At 36.5% G+C, this 12,471-nt stretch overlaps 1 protein-coding gene and 2 long non-coding RNA genes across 4 annotated transcripts in view; 2 read left to right on the top strand and 1 right to left on the bottom strand.

Moving 5' to 3' along the window:
- The window catches only part of LOC143910004 (uncharacterized), an 805,996-nt gene that overhangs the window by 297,571 nt on the left and 495,954 nt on the right, over positions 1-12,471 (bottom strand). Inside the window, exon 2 of the long non-coding RNA XR_013260425.1 lies at positions 546-825. This is a non-coding gene — a long non-coding RNA (uncharacterized LOC143910004). The remainder of the gene's footprint in view (positions 1-545; positions 826-12,471) is intronic.
- LOC143910007 (uncharacterized) overlaps positions 1-12,471 on the top strand; it is a 260,391-nt gene that overhangs the window by 187,649 nt on the left and 60,271 nt on the right. The window lies entirely within an intron of this gene.
- Positions 1,425-3,778, top strand: Sem1 (Suppressor of exocyst mutations 1). Of its 2 annotated transcripts, none has more exons than XM_077426868.1 (3): positions 1,425-1,642; positions 1,822-1,918; positions 3,621-3,778. In XM_077426868.1, the coding sequence occupies exons 1-3, from the start codon at positions 1,570-1,572 to the stop codon at positions 3,655-3,657; spliced, it is 207 nt and encodes a 68-aa protein (XP_077282994.1). In that variant the 5' UTR covers positions 1,425-1,569; the 3' UTR covers positions 3,658-3,778. The 2 variants fall into 2 exon arrangements, 1 of the variants encoding a protein (XP_077282994.1); XR_013260316.1 differs by having other exon boundaries at positions 1,460-1,642; positions 1,822-2,072; positions 2,237-3,778.

A 12,471-nucleotide genomic window follows, 5' to 3' on the forward strand; every position in this document is an offset into this window, starting at 1 on the left:
TCGACTTAAGATCTTTCGATTTTCTATATTTGCCTTCCGATATTTGCGTTTTCTGTAATTTAACATTCTGGCTCGTCACGGAGACCGGAACAGACCTTATCGCGTCTAGTATAGGACAGGAGGTTATGTTGTGACCGTAACCCGGCCTATGGAAACTTGTTGTAGATGACAGAGGAAATTTATTTTCTTCAGTATACAAGTTTATTGTCAGTACAGAAAATTCACAGGGAAGTGGGCTAGTTGCCTGCTTCAGGGGAATGCCTGACTGGACTGCTGTCTGTGGCTGCTGTACTGGTTTATATATGGGCACGGTGATGTCATCTTGTTCTCGGGGATTCCTCCGGGCTCAAGGGTTTCCTTTGTGTGGGCGTGCCACAAGGTTGCTTGATGGGTATTCATTTGGAGCGAGTCGAATCGCCTTTATCGGTGGTCTGGATATGGGTGAGGTGATGTCATCTCGTTCTTGAAGATTCTTCCAGACTCAAGGGTATCCTTTGTGTGGCTGTGCTTCAAGGTTGCTTGATGATTGTGTAGGCATATAGTACAACTGAAATGATCTCATCAGGTCACTGCGACACATATCCAGCAAAGTAATTAACGCATGGCACACGCTCGCCTCGTCAAAAGGTCGACACGTGTTTCTATACACGTGTCTGGGAAACAAAGGAAGAACACACTGAACCCAAAAAAACCACGAACTACGTCCAGGCGTATGAACCCATAAAACCACGCTCGCAGCATAACTAGGGCAGCGCGAGTACCAAGAACAAAATATGTGCACACGACACACTTCAACCCAAAATGTTTATAAAGCAACGCAGCAACCTCCACCGGCAGAGTGAGCCTCTAGAGTTCAACTAGATCACATCTCCGAAGAAACCTCTTCGTACATACAATAACCATTGTACCAATTGAACAAAAATAAACGATCCTCTTTCAAACTACACAACACGTGTTTCGTTAGACCGGGATACGGTCAACATACCTTCCCTGTCTTACACTGATGACCGCCGACTACTAAATTGGCGATCTTACAATTGTTTATCTGGAGCGAGTCGAATCGCCTTTATGGGTAAGCTGGACGAAGTATTTCGGTTGTTCCCTTGAACTTAAGGTTTGTTTATCTGGAGCGAACCGAATCGCCTTTATGGGTAAGCTGGACGAAGTATTTCGGTTGTTTCCTTGAACTCAAGGAGCGAATAGATGATTGCTTTGGCTTTGCTGAAAGCTCGTACAAGCTGTATTGTATTCCTACACTAGTGTATTTTTTTTTTTTGGTATCGGTTAATAGTGAAAAATGGCACTATTGAGGGCACAAGACGCTCTCATAAATTTTACGAGGCTCTTACTTTTTAGCTTTTATAAATAACCAAAAACCCACGTGAGAACAAACTATGCATATCGAAAAAAGAGTGGAGTATTCTAGATCGGACATGGCCGTGTTCGAGGACGCTAGGGCGCTGACTTGACTGAACTGTTTGACAGCAAGTACAGAGCTCTGGGCTTTGCCATCGGAGTCGCAGTTTCCGTTTCCGTTTCCGTTTCGCAGCGAATTGATAAGCGAACTGAATGGCGGACAAAGCCAAGTTGGATTTGGGTCTGCTGGAGGAGGACGACGAGTTCGAAGAATTCCCCGCCGAAAGTAACAACCGTTTACCATTTCATTGACATAACCTCAACTTTGCAATTCTTGGTGGTGAAGTGGTGACTTTTGATTTCTTGTATCATCACTCTAAACTTACCTTCAGGCCTGACAACTCAAATAAAAATGGTGCCGATTCCATACAAGGCTTTTATTTATATCGAATTCTGATATTGCAGATTGGGGCAATGAGGATGCGGACGACGAAGACGTGTCCGTATGGGAAGATAACTGGGAAGACGATAACATCCAGGACGATTTCAATCAACAGCTGCGGTAATAACATATATACATCAACTCGTATATAAGTGATTAGTCATCGCAATTTTTGGAACAACGGGTTTCTGACAGATATATAAAGGGTTGGGTTTGGTGCAAACGATCGAATGGTTCATATCATTTAGAACATTTTGAGCCACACACATGTGTAGTCTTATGGTTTTAAAAACACCGAAATCTCACAGTGAGTCGATTTTTCATCTTCCTTTTTGGGTATTTCCAGTTCTAGGCGTTAAAGTTTATGACTTTTTATTCAAGAAGTTCACATTGAATGGCTTACAGTCAATTTTGCTAGTGCATAACGGAAAAAAAAAGTCTTTCCTTATATCTTCTATGTATTCGACTACGAATAGGACAATATTTTCGAATTTGTATAGTTTTTAACAAAAATGACATGAATTTTTGATTTCAAACGACGGGTTTCCGTCAACTTTTGATTTTGAACAACGGGAAACCTACGAAATGACACCACTGATTATTATTTGGCCACATTTATGCGAATATTTTATATTCTTTGCTGTTAAGGATGAGAGGCAAGCCTCTCTCCTTCAAGCACATATTAACGTTGTTTTAGAGTTCAGTTCCAGTTTAGGGCTTGAACTGAATACTAGTAAATGTGCCATTATGAGTTATGGACGTGCGAATCCGCTCTATTGTCACGGATACTCCATTGGATCCGTATTGTTGAAGCGTGTGGAATCTATGGTCGACTTGGGTATCACTTTTGATCCTCAATTCACCTTTCACAACCACATCAAGACAGTCGCTGACGTTTCCTTTCGTCGACTTGGATTTGTCTTGAGATATGCTAAATCATCCTCCAACCCCTTGTCTTCTCGCTTGCTTTTCAACTCGCTTGTTAGAAGTAAGCTAGAGTATAATGCGATTGTGTGGAATCCGCATGAAGCAAACTACTCTCTTATTATCGAAAAAGTGCAAAAAGCATTTCTTCGTTTTCTTTATAAGAAAGAGTATGGGTACTAACCATATCTCTATCCTACTCCATTCCTTTCGGGCATGCTCGGGTATAATTCCCTTGAACTTCGGAGAAACTTCTCGTTAATTCGTTTCGTTCTCCAGCTATTGCGTGGTAATACGTGATGCCCGTTGTTGCTGGAACTTAATGTCCCTAATAATTATGTGCGTGGTAGACATCATCATTTGATGGTTGTGCCTGCTGCTCGTACAGTTCTTTTTCGAATGGCTCCTATTCCAAGAGCTATTCGACTTCTCAATGAAATCGTTGCTGCCGTCCCTGAATGTGATATTTTCCACCTTGGGGAGCGTAGATTATCGGATGTTATTTCAACATATTTATCTGGTAACCTGCGCTCATCATTACTTTCTTAATTTGAATGTGATGTATGAGTGGAATCTTAATCTACTCTCTTCCATTTGGGCTTCGCTGTGATTTTATTTTACTTTTTCTTTCTCCTTTGTACATTTTTATGAACTATTTTATTTGTATTATTATTTTACCATGTTTTCTGCTTATTAATTTTTATGTTTTTCACTAGTTTTTCTTTTGTTTTTATATCTTTGTTAAATGTAGGCCATTGTGGCGCAATAGTTTCTTCCTGTAATGCCACAATGGTCCAAAACTATTAATAATAAATATTGTTGGAAGTATATGCCAGGCGTCGCCCGGCTCAGATTGTTTTAAAATTTCAATATTATATTCTTTTGTTTTTGTTTGCAGAGCACAACTGGAACAGCAAAAAATGACAACCGATTGAAGATGTCAAGAATCCATATATATATATTTATACATATATTTTTGAATAAATCTGTCAAACATTTTCATTGAATAAATCTGGAATAATCTTATTTGTGTGAAATAAATTTATTTTAAGTTTAAAAGTTGTTTATTTTATATAATAATAATAGTAATTTTCAATGAAATAATAATAACCAAAATTGTCAGACAATCGAAAAGTCATTTATTGTTCTATATATATAATAATATATATCATATATATATATAGTAAATATTGAATCAGTAAATACATTTCTTTTGCAAATATTTTTGGACAGCATCTTAAGTATTAGTATACTGAATTGTTTCACCTTATACATATCAGTTAGAAACTCGGGCGCCCTCGTAAACGTGTCTCCCGATGAACTTCACGACACTCTCCGTCACCAAGTCCACCGGGCGAGCTGTTACGAAGCGCAAGAATGCACTCGTCGTCATTATCGTCATCCGTATATAAATCACTTACGACATTCACTATTATTGCTTCATATATAAAACCCGCAGAGGTACGGGGATTCCCTAACGATGCTTCCTCCTCCTCCTACTCCTCGTCTTCCTCTTTAATAACGTAACCTAATTTATTTACAACTGGTATACGAGTAGTGTTCGCGTTGCCCCATTTACACGCGACGCGTCTCCGAAGCATCATCAGCTCTCGACTCTCAACTGCAAACTTTGCACGACCTCAAATTGATACACAATCAACATCTACAACTTCTTACGGTCAAATAAGTTACTACAGGCGAAGTAAGAACATTTCACAATTATAATTATACACCTGATTACAGTCACAGAATTAACTTTGCATTTGATACGGGTTTGGTGCAAACGATCGAAAAGCGCCAGATAGATTGAACCACAGATTTAAACGCAATTCTCGACTTTACGAATGACAGATTGCACATCAGATGACGGGGAGCCTTTCGATGTGCACAGATGCAATTATTAAAATTGAGTTAGATCTTTCTGACGAGTTTAATAAGGCAAAATTCGGAACTAAAGTATCAGAAGCACAGAACGTATACAGGGTAGATTTTGCTTAGTGTAAGTGCAAGCAGTGTGCACGCATAAGGTTCAGTCTATCTGGCGCTTGTCGATCGTTTGCACCGCATCGATTTGATACACAATCTAGTCTTTGACAAGTATACATACTTTTAGAACTGTCGGTTTGATAGTGTGTTAAATCAGACTCAAACTATCAATCACTTGTCTGATTTATAGCTAGCGATCTACGTTTGAGTATGATTTAGCACACTTGAGAGATTGAAATTTGATATAAAACATATACAAGATCGAATTGAATGCTTTTAACGATGCGATTATTAATAAATTGATCAATTTGTTGGTGGTTTTTAAATTGGAATCGTGCAAAATTGACACAACGAGGCATACGAGAGCTGTGGATCGAACGATACAAGACTTATCGTAAAAATGTGGGACGCAATTAATTTACAATTCACAGACGAAACAAACGATAATAATAATAAAAAATATTTTTTAATACAAAGAACCTTACAAACTAAATACATCTTAAAATGGTAGAGTTCGTAATTATTAACTTAGCACCTAGTAATATAATACCATTTTGTATAAAAAATTAAATTGGATAACCTCGCAAAAAGCTGCATATTTCATAGACTGCTGCGCCGGCCTTTTTGCACGCGGCGGCGTTTGCAAATTCTAAACATCTTACGAAACTAACAACAATGTAGAAGTTAGGAGAGTGCGATCAGATGTGATGGATAAGCACTGACGGGGGGGGATTCTTCAAAAGAGTCGGCCAACGGCCATCGAAGACTCTAGTTTTCAAATTGATTTGAGCCGTCGAAAATGTCAAAAACACTTTATATTATTCAAAGATTTTAATGGAAGTAGGTGATGTAGCTATTAAATATGGTTGTGGCTATTTGCAGGTACTATATTTGCAAATTATTGGCTATTTGCAGGTACTATATCTGAGACATGCGCAAAGCCTTCTGCGCATGCGCGTGAACTGTCACTGTAAGCGTGTTTACTGTTAAAAATTTGTTTTAAGCCTCTTAAAATTTAGTTCGAACTCGTAAAGTGACGTAGAGCAAAAAATATAATCCAAATTAGTTAATATTATTGATTGTTAGAAAATTATTATCATATACAACGTATAATACCTACATACAAGTGCAAGCCGCGAACTAGATAAATGATATAAACCTATTATAATAACGTGCGAAATTTATTTGCCTCATGTATAATGAACGATTGATTAAACAAGTCTAGCATACATTAAATTTAAGAAATTATAATCGGATTGTAAGTTCACGCGCATGCGCAGAAGGCTTTGAGCCTGTCGCAGACGTAGTACCTGCAAATAGCCAATAATTCGCAAAAATAGTACGTGCCACAACCATTTAATATTGTAATTTAATCATTCGCACAGTATTAAGATGCGAAATACGTCACTGGGATTTCAAACAGGAGTCCTTGCTATACTAAGGGCCGGGCCGGGCCGCACCGTGCAACTTTGTCGGCCGACTTGTTGCGCGACACGAAAAAATGTATGGATATGTGTGCGACAAAACAAGTTGACGAGTGTGGCATGTCCCATCTACGTGAATGCATTGGTCTGGTCGCCCTCAACCAAGTTGTTCGCGAGTTGAGCGGTGCGGCCCGACCCTTAGTGTTACATATCAACTGAAACTACACACATTGTAAGTGAAAAAAATCAATAATAATTAATCTGCCACGTTCAGTACTTATCAATCATATCTAACGATGGATATAAATACATAATATATATATACACATTATCTTAAATACGTACATATACAATATAAAACACATAGGCCTAGACACAAGCGTAGAGTGCCCGTTCCGTTGGACGTCGTGCCGATGATGATCACGGCACAGTCCGGGAAATGGTAACAGACGTCCAACGGATAGGGTCAGCTTACAATTAAGCAGGCTTATCATCAATTTCCCTTGCACAATAAATATAATATGTATAATCAACATTAGCTTACGTAATGAATATATGTATGCGTGTGTGTGTGTGTATTAATAAATATATATACGTACGTCCGGAACCAATTGATGATCGATTTTTATACAACATGATGCCTTATCACAGATGTAGCAATATTATCAAAAACAAAATTTAAACAATACAAATCGTTTAATAGCAACAATAAATAATACGTTATTTACTAGTTGTGATCGATAAGCTTGCTGTATAAATTAATATTATGCAAATTTCACACTTAAAAATTATTTATGACACATTATGACAGTTGACTCGATATTGAGATCCGAGTTATATAAAAAAAATGATGTTTTAAAAATACACCAAAACAAAAGAGTAGACTAGTAATGTTGATTTTAATATGGTGAATAAAATTATTTTAAGGCATAATATAATGAAATATTGATAATTGACTATTTTGGTGAAATTCTATCGAAAAACAACTCACCGGATTTATCAACAGTATTCCATTCATCACACATGAAGAAAACAAGAAAGAAAATGCTTAGACGAGTGACTGAAACGTTTTCGTATACACTTTAGTTACTTACAAAAGTCAATGGACGCCATTGTATGAGATTAGTTTGGGAACAATTTAAAAGTCAGTTTGATAAAATAAATGTGCATTTAAAAAAATTTTTGTGCATTAAAAAAAGTTTTTGTACATTACAAAAAAATTTGTGTGCATTTCTAAATGTCGGACACAGATTGCTTTAGTAACTTTGGTTTGATCGTTGAAAAAAATATATGCTACTTAAATGTGTATTAACACATTCAGCCCGGCGCATGATTTCATACATTTGCCCGTATGGCGGCACTGTCACGCGTATCAGCACCCAATTACGCGTGACGGCATTAAATCACTTTATATAATGAGTTGTCCCTAAATCTTTAGAGCTTTATAGGAATTTTAGTGTCGGGGTGCTCAATGAAGTGGAACCGTAAAATTATAGTCTGCTATAGCACTAGCCGCGTGGCCACCGGTGGTACACGCCGGGTTGAACGTGTTAAAATGACATATGAACTGTATCGGCAACGTCGCGGATACCAAGATACGAACCGACAACGACCAACGCTTCTCTCTGCTGGATTCCTTCTTTTTTACTCTTCGGCTTGCGACCCAGGCTTCGACTCTACGACCTGACATCGTCATTCATATTCATACCCAAACAAAAGCAATTTTGACAGTTGACAGTTGTCAATAGTGGAAGACTGCAACGTTGCCACTTTTAGTATTTATTCTAAATGCTAAATTCAATTTTTTCGAATGATCGTTTCACTTTATAATGCCGAAATATTTTATTCGATGCACAATACGAGATTGTTCAATGCACCGAAAATAATGCAAATTTTTAATGCACAAACATTTTTTTAAAGATACAAAGTATTTTAAATCGCACCCGATTAGTTTTAATATTACCTTTCGTAGGCTTTCTATATTCAATTAGACTTATGAAACGAATATGGAGCTGAACGTTATTGGCCAATGTTTAAATGGCGACTTTCCAGTGTCGTACAACAATGAAAGTTATTAATAATTAATTTAATAGTTTCGATAATTATTTATTTATCCAGTGAGACTAAAAGCAATACAATTTCATAATGCGTTCGTAAATGAAATGAAATGCAACAGTATGTATGTTTGATGCTTTACGCGAGTAACTAGCACGTGTATGCAGTATTAAACTGCATATACACATTTCAGCTATACTAAAAATCATGTGTGTTAGTCATAGTCTAGCCAGGAATCATTTGTTGTATCCAGAGGAATATATTAATAATAGAAGTGGCTTTAGGCGTCATAGTGTTATAAAATTACGGTATGGCTATTGCCATACTTAATTATTTTCAGCCACAGTCGTGTTTGGTGTTCGAAATACATGTCTGATAAATATTTATTCATAAGGGCGAAATCACACAGAATAGAACGCGGCACATGCGAAAAAAATGCGGCACGCCTAGCACATATTCGAGGCACAACGTCCCAAAATCACCCCTGAAGTGTTTTCGGTGAAATTTTGTGAAAAAGCTTGACAAAGATTGATAACCAGCAGAATAGACTGGTGGTTAGTATATAATGCTTTGAACAGAGTGGTCACAGGTTTAAATCCCACTGGTTTCTGCTGGCCGGACCATGGATTTGTGACTCCAGGTTAATCGTTTCCTATCAGAGTTTACCAATTTATCTGATTTTCATTGAAACGGTTCCAACAAATTGGCAACCTTATCCATTTTCTTGCAAAAATCTCAAATTTTCGCTGAATTGTTTAAAAATGCCGCAAATTTACAAATTTGACCATATATGTCTGTGTGGATGTTAATTGATTTGTATTTATTTTGTATAATAATAATAGTATTTGTATCAAATGTACAATGTTTCTGGCCAGGAAGGCGCATTGGGGTTACCTGTTAGGTTTTCCTGGTATAAATAAAAAAAATAGCGACAAGTCCCATATTTGAAGAAATGTAGTCGAAATAATAAGATCGTACGAAATAACAATGAACTGGGAACGCCTTTTCTTAACCAAGTCCAAGACCGCGTGCCGTTCCGTTCATCTCTGTGTTTTCACCCTAATACTCACAAGATGGGGAAGTGCATCGTTAAAAGTTGCACAATGCATATCAAACACGACTGTGGCGGAAACTAATCAAGTATGGCGATAGCCATACTGCAATCTTACAACACTATGACGCCCAAGCCAATTGTATTAGGTTGTGGCTATTTGCAGGTACTATATCTGCGACAGGCGCAAAGCCTTCTGTCAGCGTGTTTACTGTTAAAATTGTTTTTAACTTCTTAAAATTTAGTTCGAACTCGTAAAGTGACGTAGAGTAAAAAATATAATCCAAATTAGTTAATATTATTGATTGTTAGAAAATTATTATCATATACAACGTATAATACCTACATACAAGTACAAGCCGCGAACTAGCTAAATGATATAAATCTATTATAATAACGTGCGAAATTTATTTGCCTCATGTATAATGAACGATTGATTAAGCGAGTCTGGCATACATTAAATGTAAGAAATTATAATCGGATTGTAAGTTCACGCGCATGCGCAGAAGGCTTTGCGCCTGTCGCAGATGTAGTACCTGCAAATAGCCAATAATTCGCGGATATAGTACGTGCAAATAGCCACAACCATTGTATTATTATTATTAAATTTCTCTGTTTGAATCAGTCAATCGTGATATCCGGTGAATGTTGTTTATGTTAAAATTTTCATCCATTGTGCAAAACAGGGTTGAAGTATTTTTTACTCAACGGCATATCGAGGCTGTCATTATAGTCAGTACCAACCTCTGACCGTTAAGTAAAGTAGTACTGAATTCGGTTCGGTGATTACTGGTCACAAAGTCACTAAAATATCTATAACGGAACATCTGGCAGCCGAAAAGTCCATCATACTAACGATAACTATCATAGTAACGAGAACTTGAGTGCCAAATATTGTGTATTCGCGATTTTCATGGCAAAAATTGTCTTTGTGACCACCCCAATGTGACGAATAGTCCAATTACCACTGAATTCACGTTTCAAAGACAACAGCTTTGCTCCGTTCGCGCAGCGACTTGTCTATGGTAATTTGCGCTAATTAGTTATATCATAGTTAAATAAAAAAATTTGACAGAATCGAGATGAAGTTTACACTCACAAAAATGTCCAACGACACGGTCGGCGTAAAAATTCGACTAATATCTAAAAACTAAATGGCGAGCCTTCGAGCTGGATGTTCAATTAGCATCATCATCATCATCATCTTTGTACACGAATACTAAACTTGAAAAGTATGGAAGATTCAGCGGAAGAAATCAAATGTACACTTACATACAATGAGGATATACATATTATAATAACACATATGTACAATGCCAATAGAGCGCCAGCCTGACTACATATAATAAGAAAAAAAAAGTATTTCAAAAGAAAAATACATACAAAATGGCTACCGCTCCACCAACAGCCATTCATTTGAAATGTCAAGACTCTTATACACGATGCAAGTAGAGCGGCATGCAAGGAGGCCTCCACTTGCACTATGTATTGTATATATGTATATAAACATCTCAAGTTTTGCGTAAGCCAAAAAAACAAGAAAAATAAATTATGCATTTGCGAATATTTCGCAACGTTGTTTTTATAAATATATATATATATGTATATTAATACAATAGTACGTTCTATATGAAAAAAGATTTATCAAAAAACAACTATACAATACAAATATACATATTTATATAAAAAAATTACTATGTAGTATGATGTCTCACAATTACGTATATCGGTTCACTTAACATTATATGAAATATATTTTAAATACACGTTAGTATTATTATATTTTTCGTTCTGGATTTGAAAATGATGCAACGAGCGTTCAAATGTAATGTTGATTGACACTCGCAGTTAAATTACAATTAAAAGATGTGTACGAATACTGAATGCATCAAATCAAATGAATAAGCCGCTGTAATTCTACTGATTCACATAAAAATATGGTACCGCTTTGCATGACGGCCAGGATATGTCACCGGCCGGAATGACAACTGCAACATACGTATTACACCGTTAAATTCAGTTTTTGTACAATTTTTTGACTGTTAAAACCCTCAAAATGAGGGCATCAACCCCCAATGAATATATGTAGTGACATATCAAAACGCAATAAGTGCCTGAAATGTAACTGAAAACTAAAATAAAGATTTAAATATATGGAATTTAGATTATAAGACATTGGTTACGATATAATCAAGAATATTGTTACGTACACCGCCGAGTAAGTGCAATTGGATTAGGCCGAGTACCATCCGTGTGTGACCGTTATAATTGGTTTCGAGGATTATCTCCAGGCTTAAGTACAAGTCGGTTAACAATGAGATACCCCCGAATGCACTTAACTCGGTCGCATTCCGGTAGAGTTCTCAGAACCCACAGCGATAGCGTGGGACTGACTTCCGTGGCACATCTAGTACGTGACCATAACAATAGGTAAACAAACCGGACGTCATGTTTAAGCGATTTATATTACAAATACCGAGCGAAGCCGGGTAAAACCACTAGTTAATTAATGAAAAAGGGGGCCCCAAACCTACAACAAAATAAATAACAAGTTCGTCAGTCGGTTGGTCACCGATGGCTCATTGTAGAGCTGATATAATGTTTAATACACAGCGGGTAGTCATTCAAGCCGGTGCGTTCCCGGGCCGTAAAGTGAAGTACATAGTACCAAAAAATATACATAAAATACTGTTTCAACTGTTGCATATTTATTCTACCGTATACGTTACACTTGTATAATATAATATATCGTAATAATAAAAATTGAAAGCAGTATATACGAGTTGAAATGAAAACAACAGGTGTCCATCGAGACGTTAATCAAATAGTATACGCATTGACAAAATAGTCAGGATTATAGATATATATGAATGTATATATATTTTTTTTAATTAAATTTGTAAATTTATTAAGTAATTCCGTATACATGTAAGTCGTCGTGTGGAAAACGATGATTTAATTTTGTTTTTTACTTAATAATGATACGATAAGTATAAGAAAACAAAATGGCCGCCGTCTCTCTCAGATATGAACGTAATATTCGAAATAAGGTAGTGCCGTTACAAGAATATAATGATATTATTATTATTTTTAAATACAATAATATTGTAACAATAGTATTCAATTTAAATATTGAGGTATAATTTACGTATACAGGTTTTCTTCATTTCGTATATATATATATATATATTATATTTTTAGATGACTTTCATCGATGCGTCGAAACGTACGTA

Source organism: Arctopsyche grandis, chromosome 3, assembly GCF_051622035.1.
Source record: "Arctopsyche grandis isolate Sample6627 chromosome 3, ASM5162203v2, whole genome shotgun sequence".
In the NCBI taxonomy this organism is placed as follows: Eukaryota; Metazoa; Arthropoda; class Insecta; order Trichoptera; family Hydropsychidae; genus Arctopsyche; species Arctopsyche grandis.

Bases quoted from the DNA above. Each gene is read 5' to 3' on its own strand.
- Sem1 (XM_077426868.1), top strand. From the start codon at position 1,570: ATGGCGGACAAAGCCAAGTTGGATTTGGGTCTGCTGGAGGAGGACGAC. The intron at 1,643-1,821 runs GTAACAACCGTT...CTGATATTGCAG, and splicing joins CGAAGAATTCCCCGCCGAAA to ATTGGGGCAATGAGGATGCG. The intron at 1,919-3,620 runs GTAATAACATAT...TTTTGTTTGCAG, and splicing joins GATTTCAATCAACAGCTGCG to AGCACAACTGGAACAGCAAA.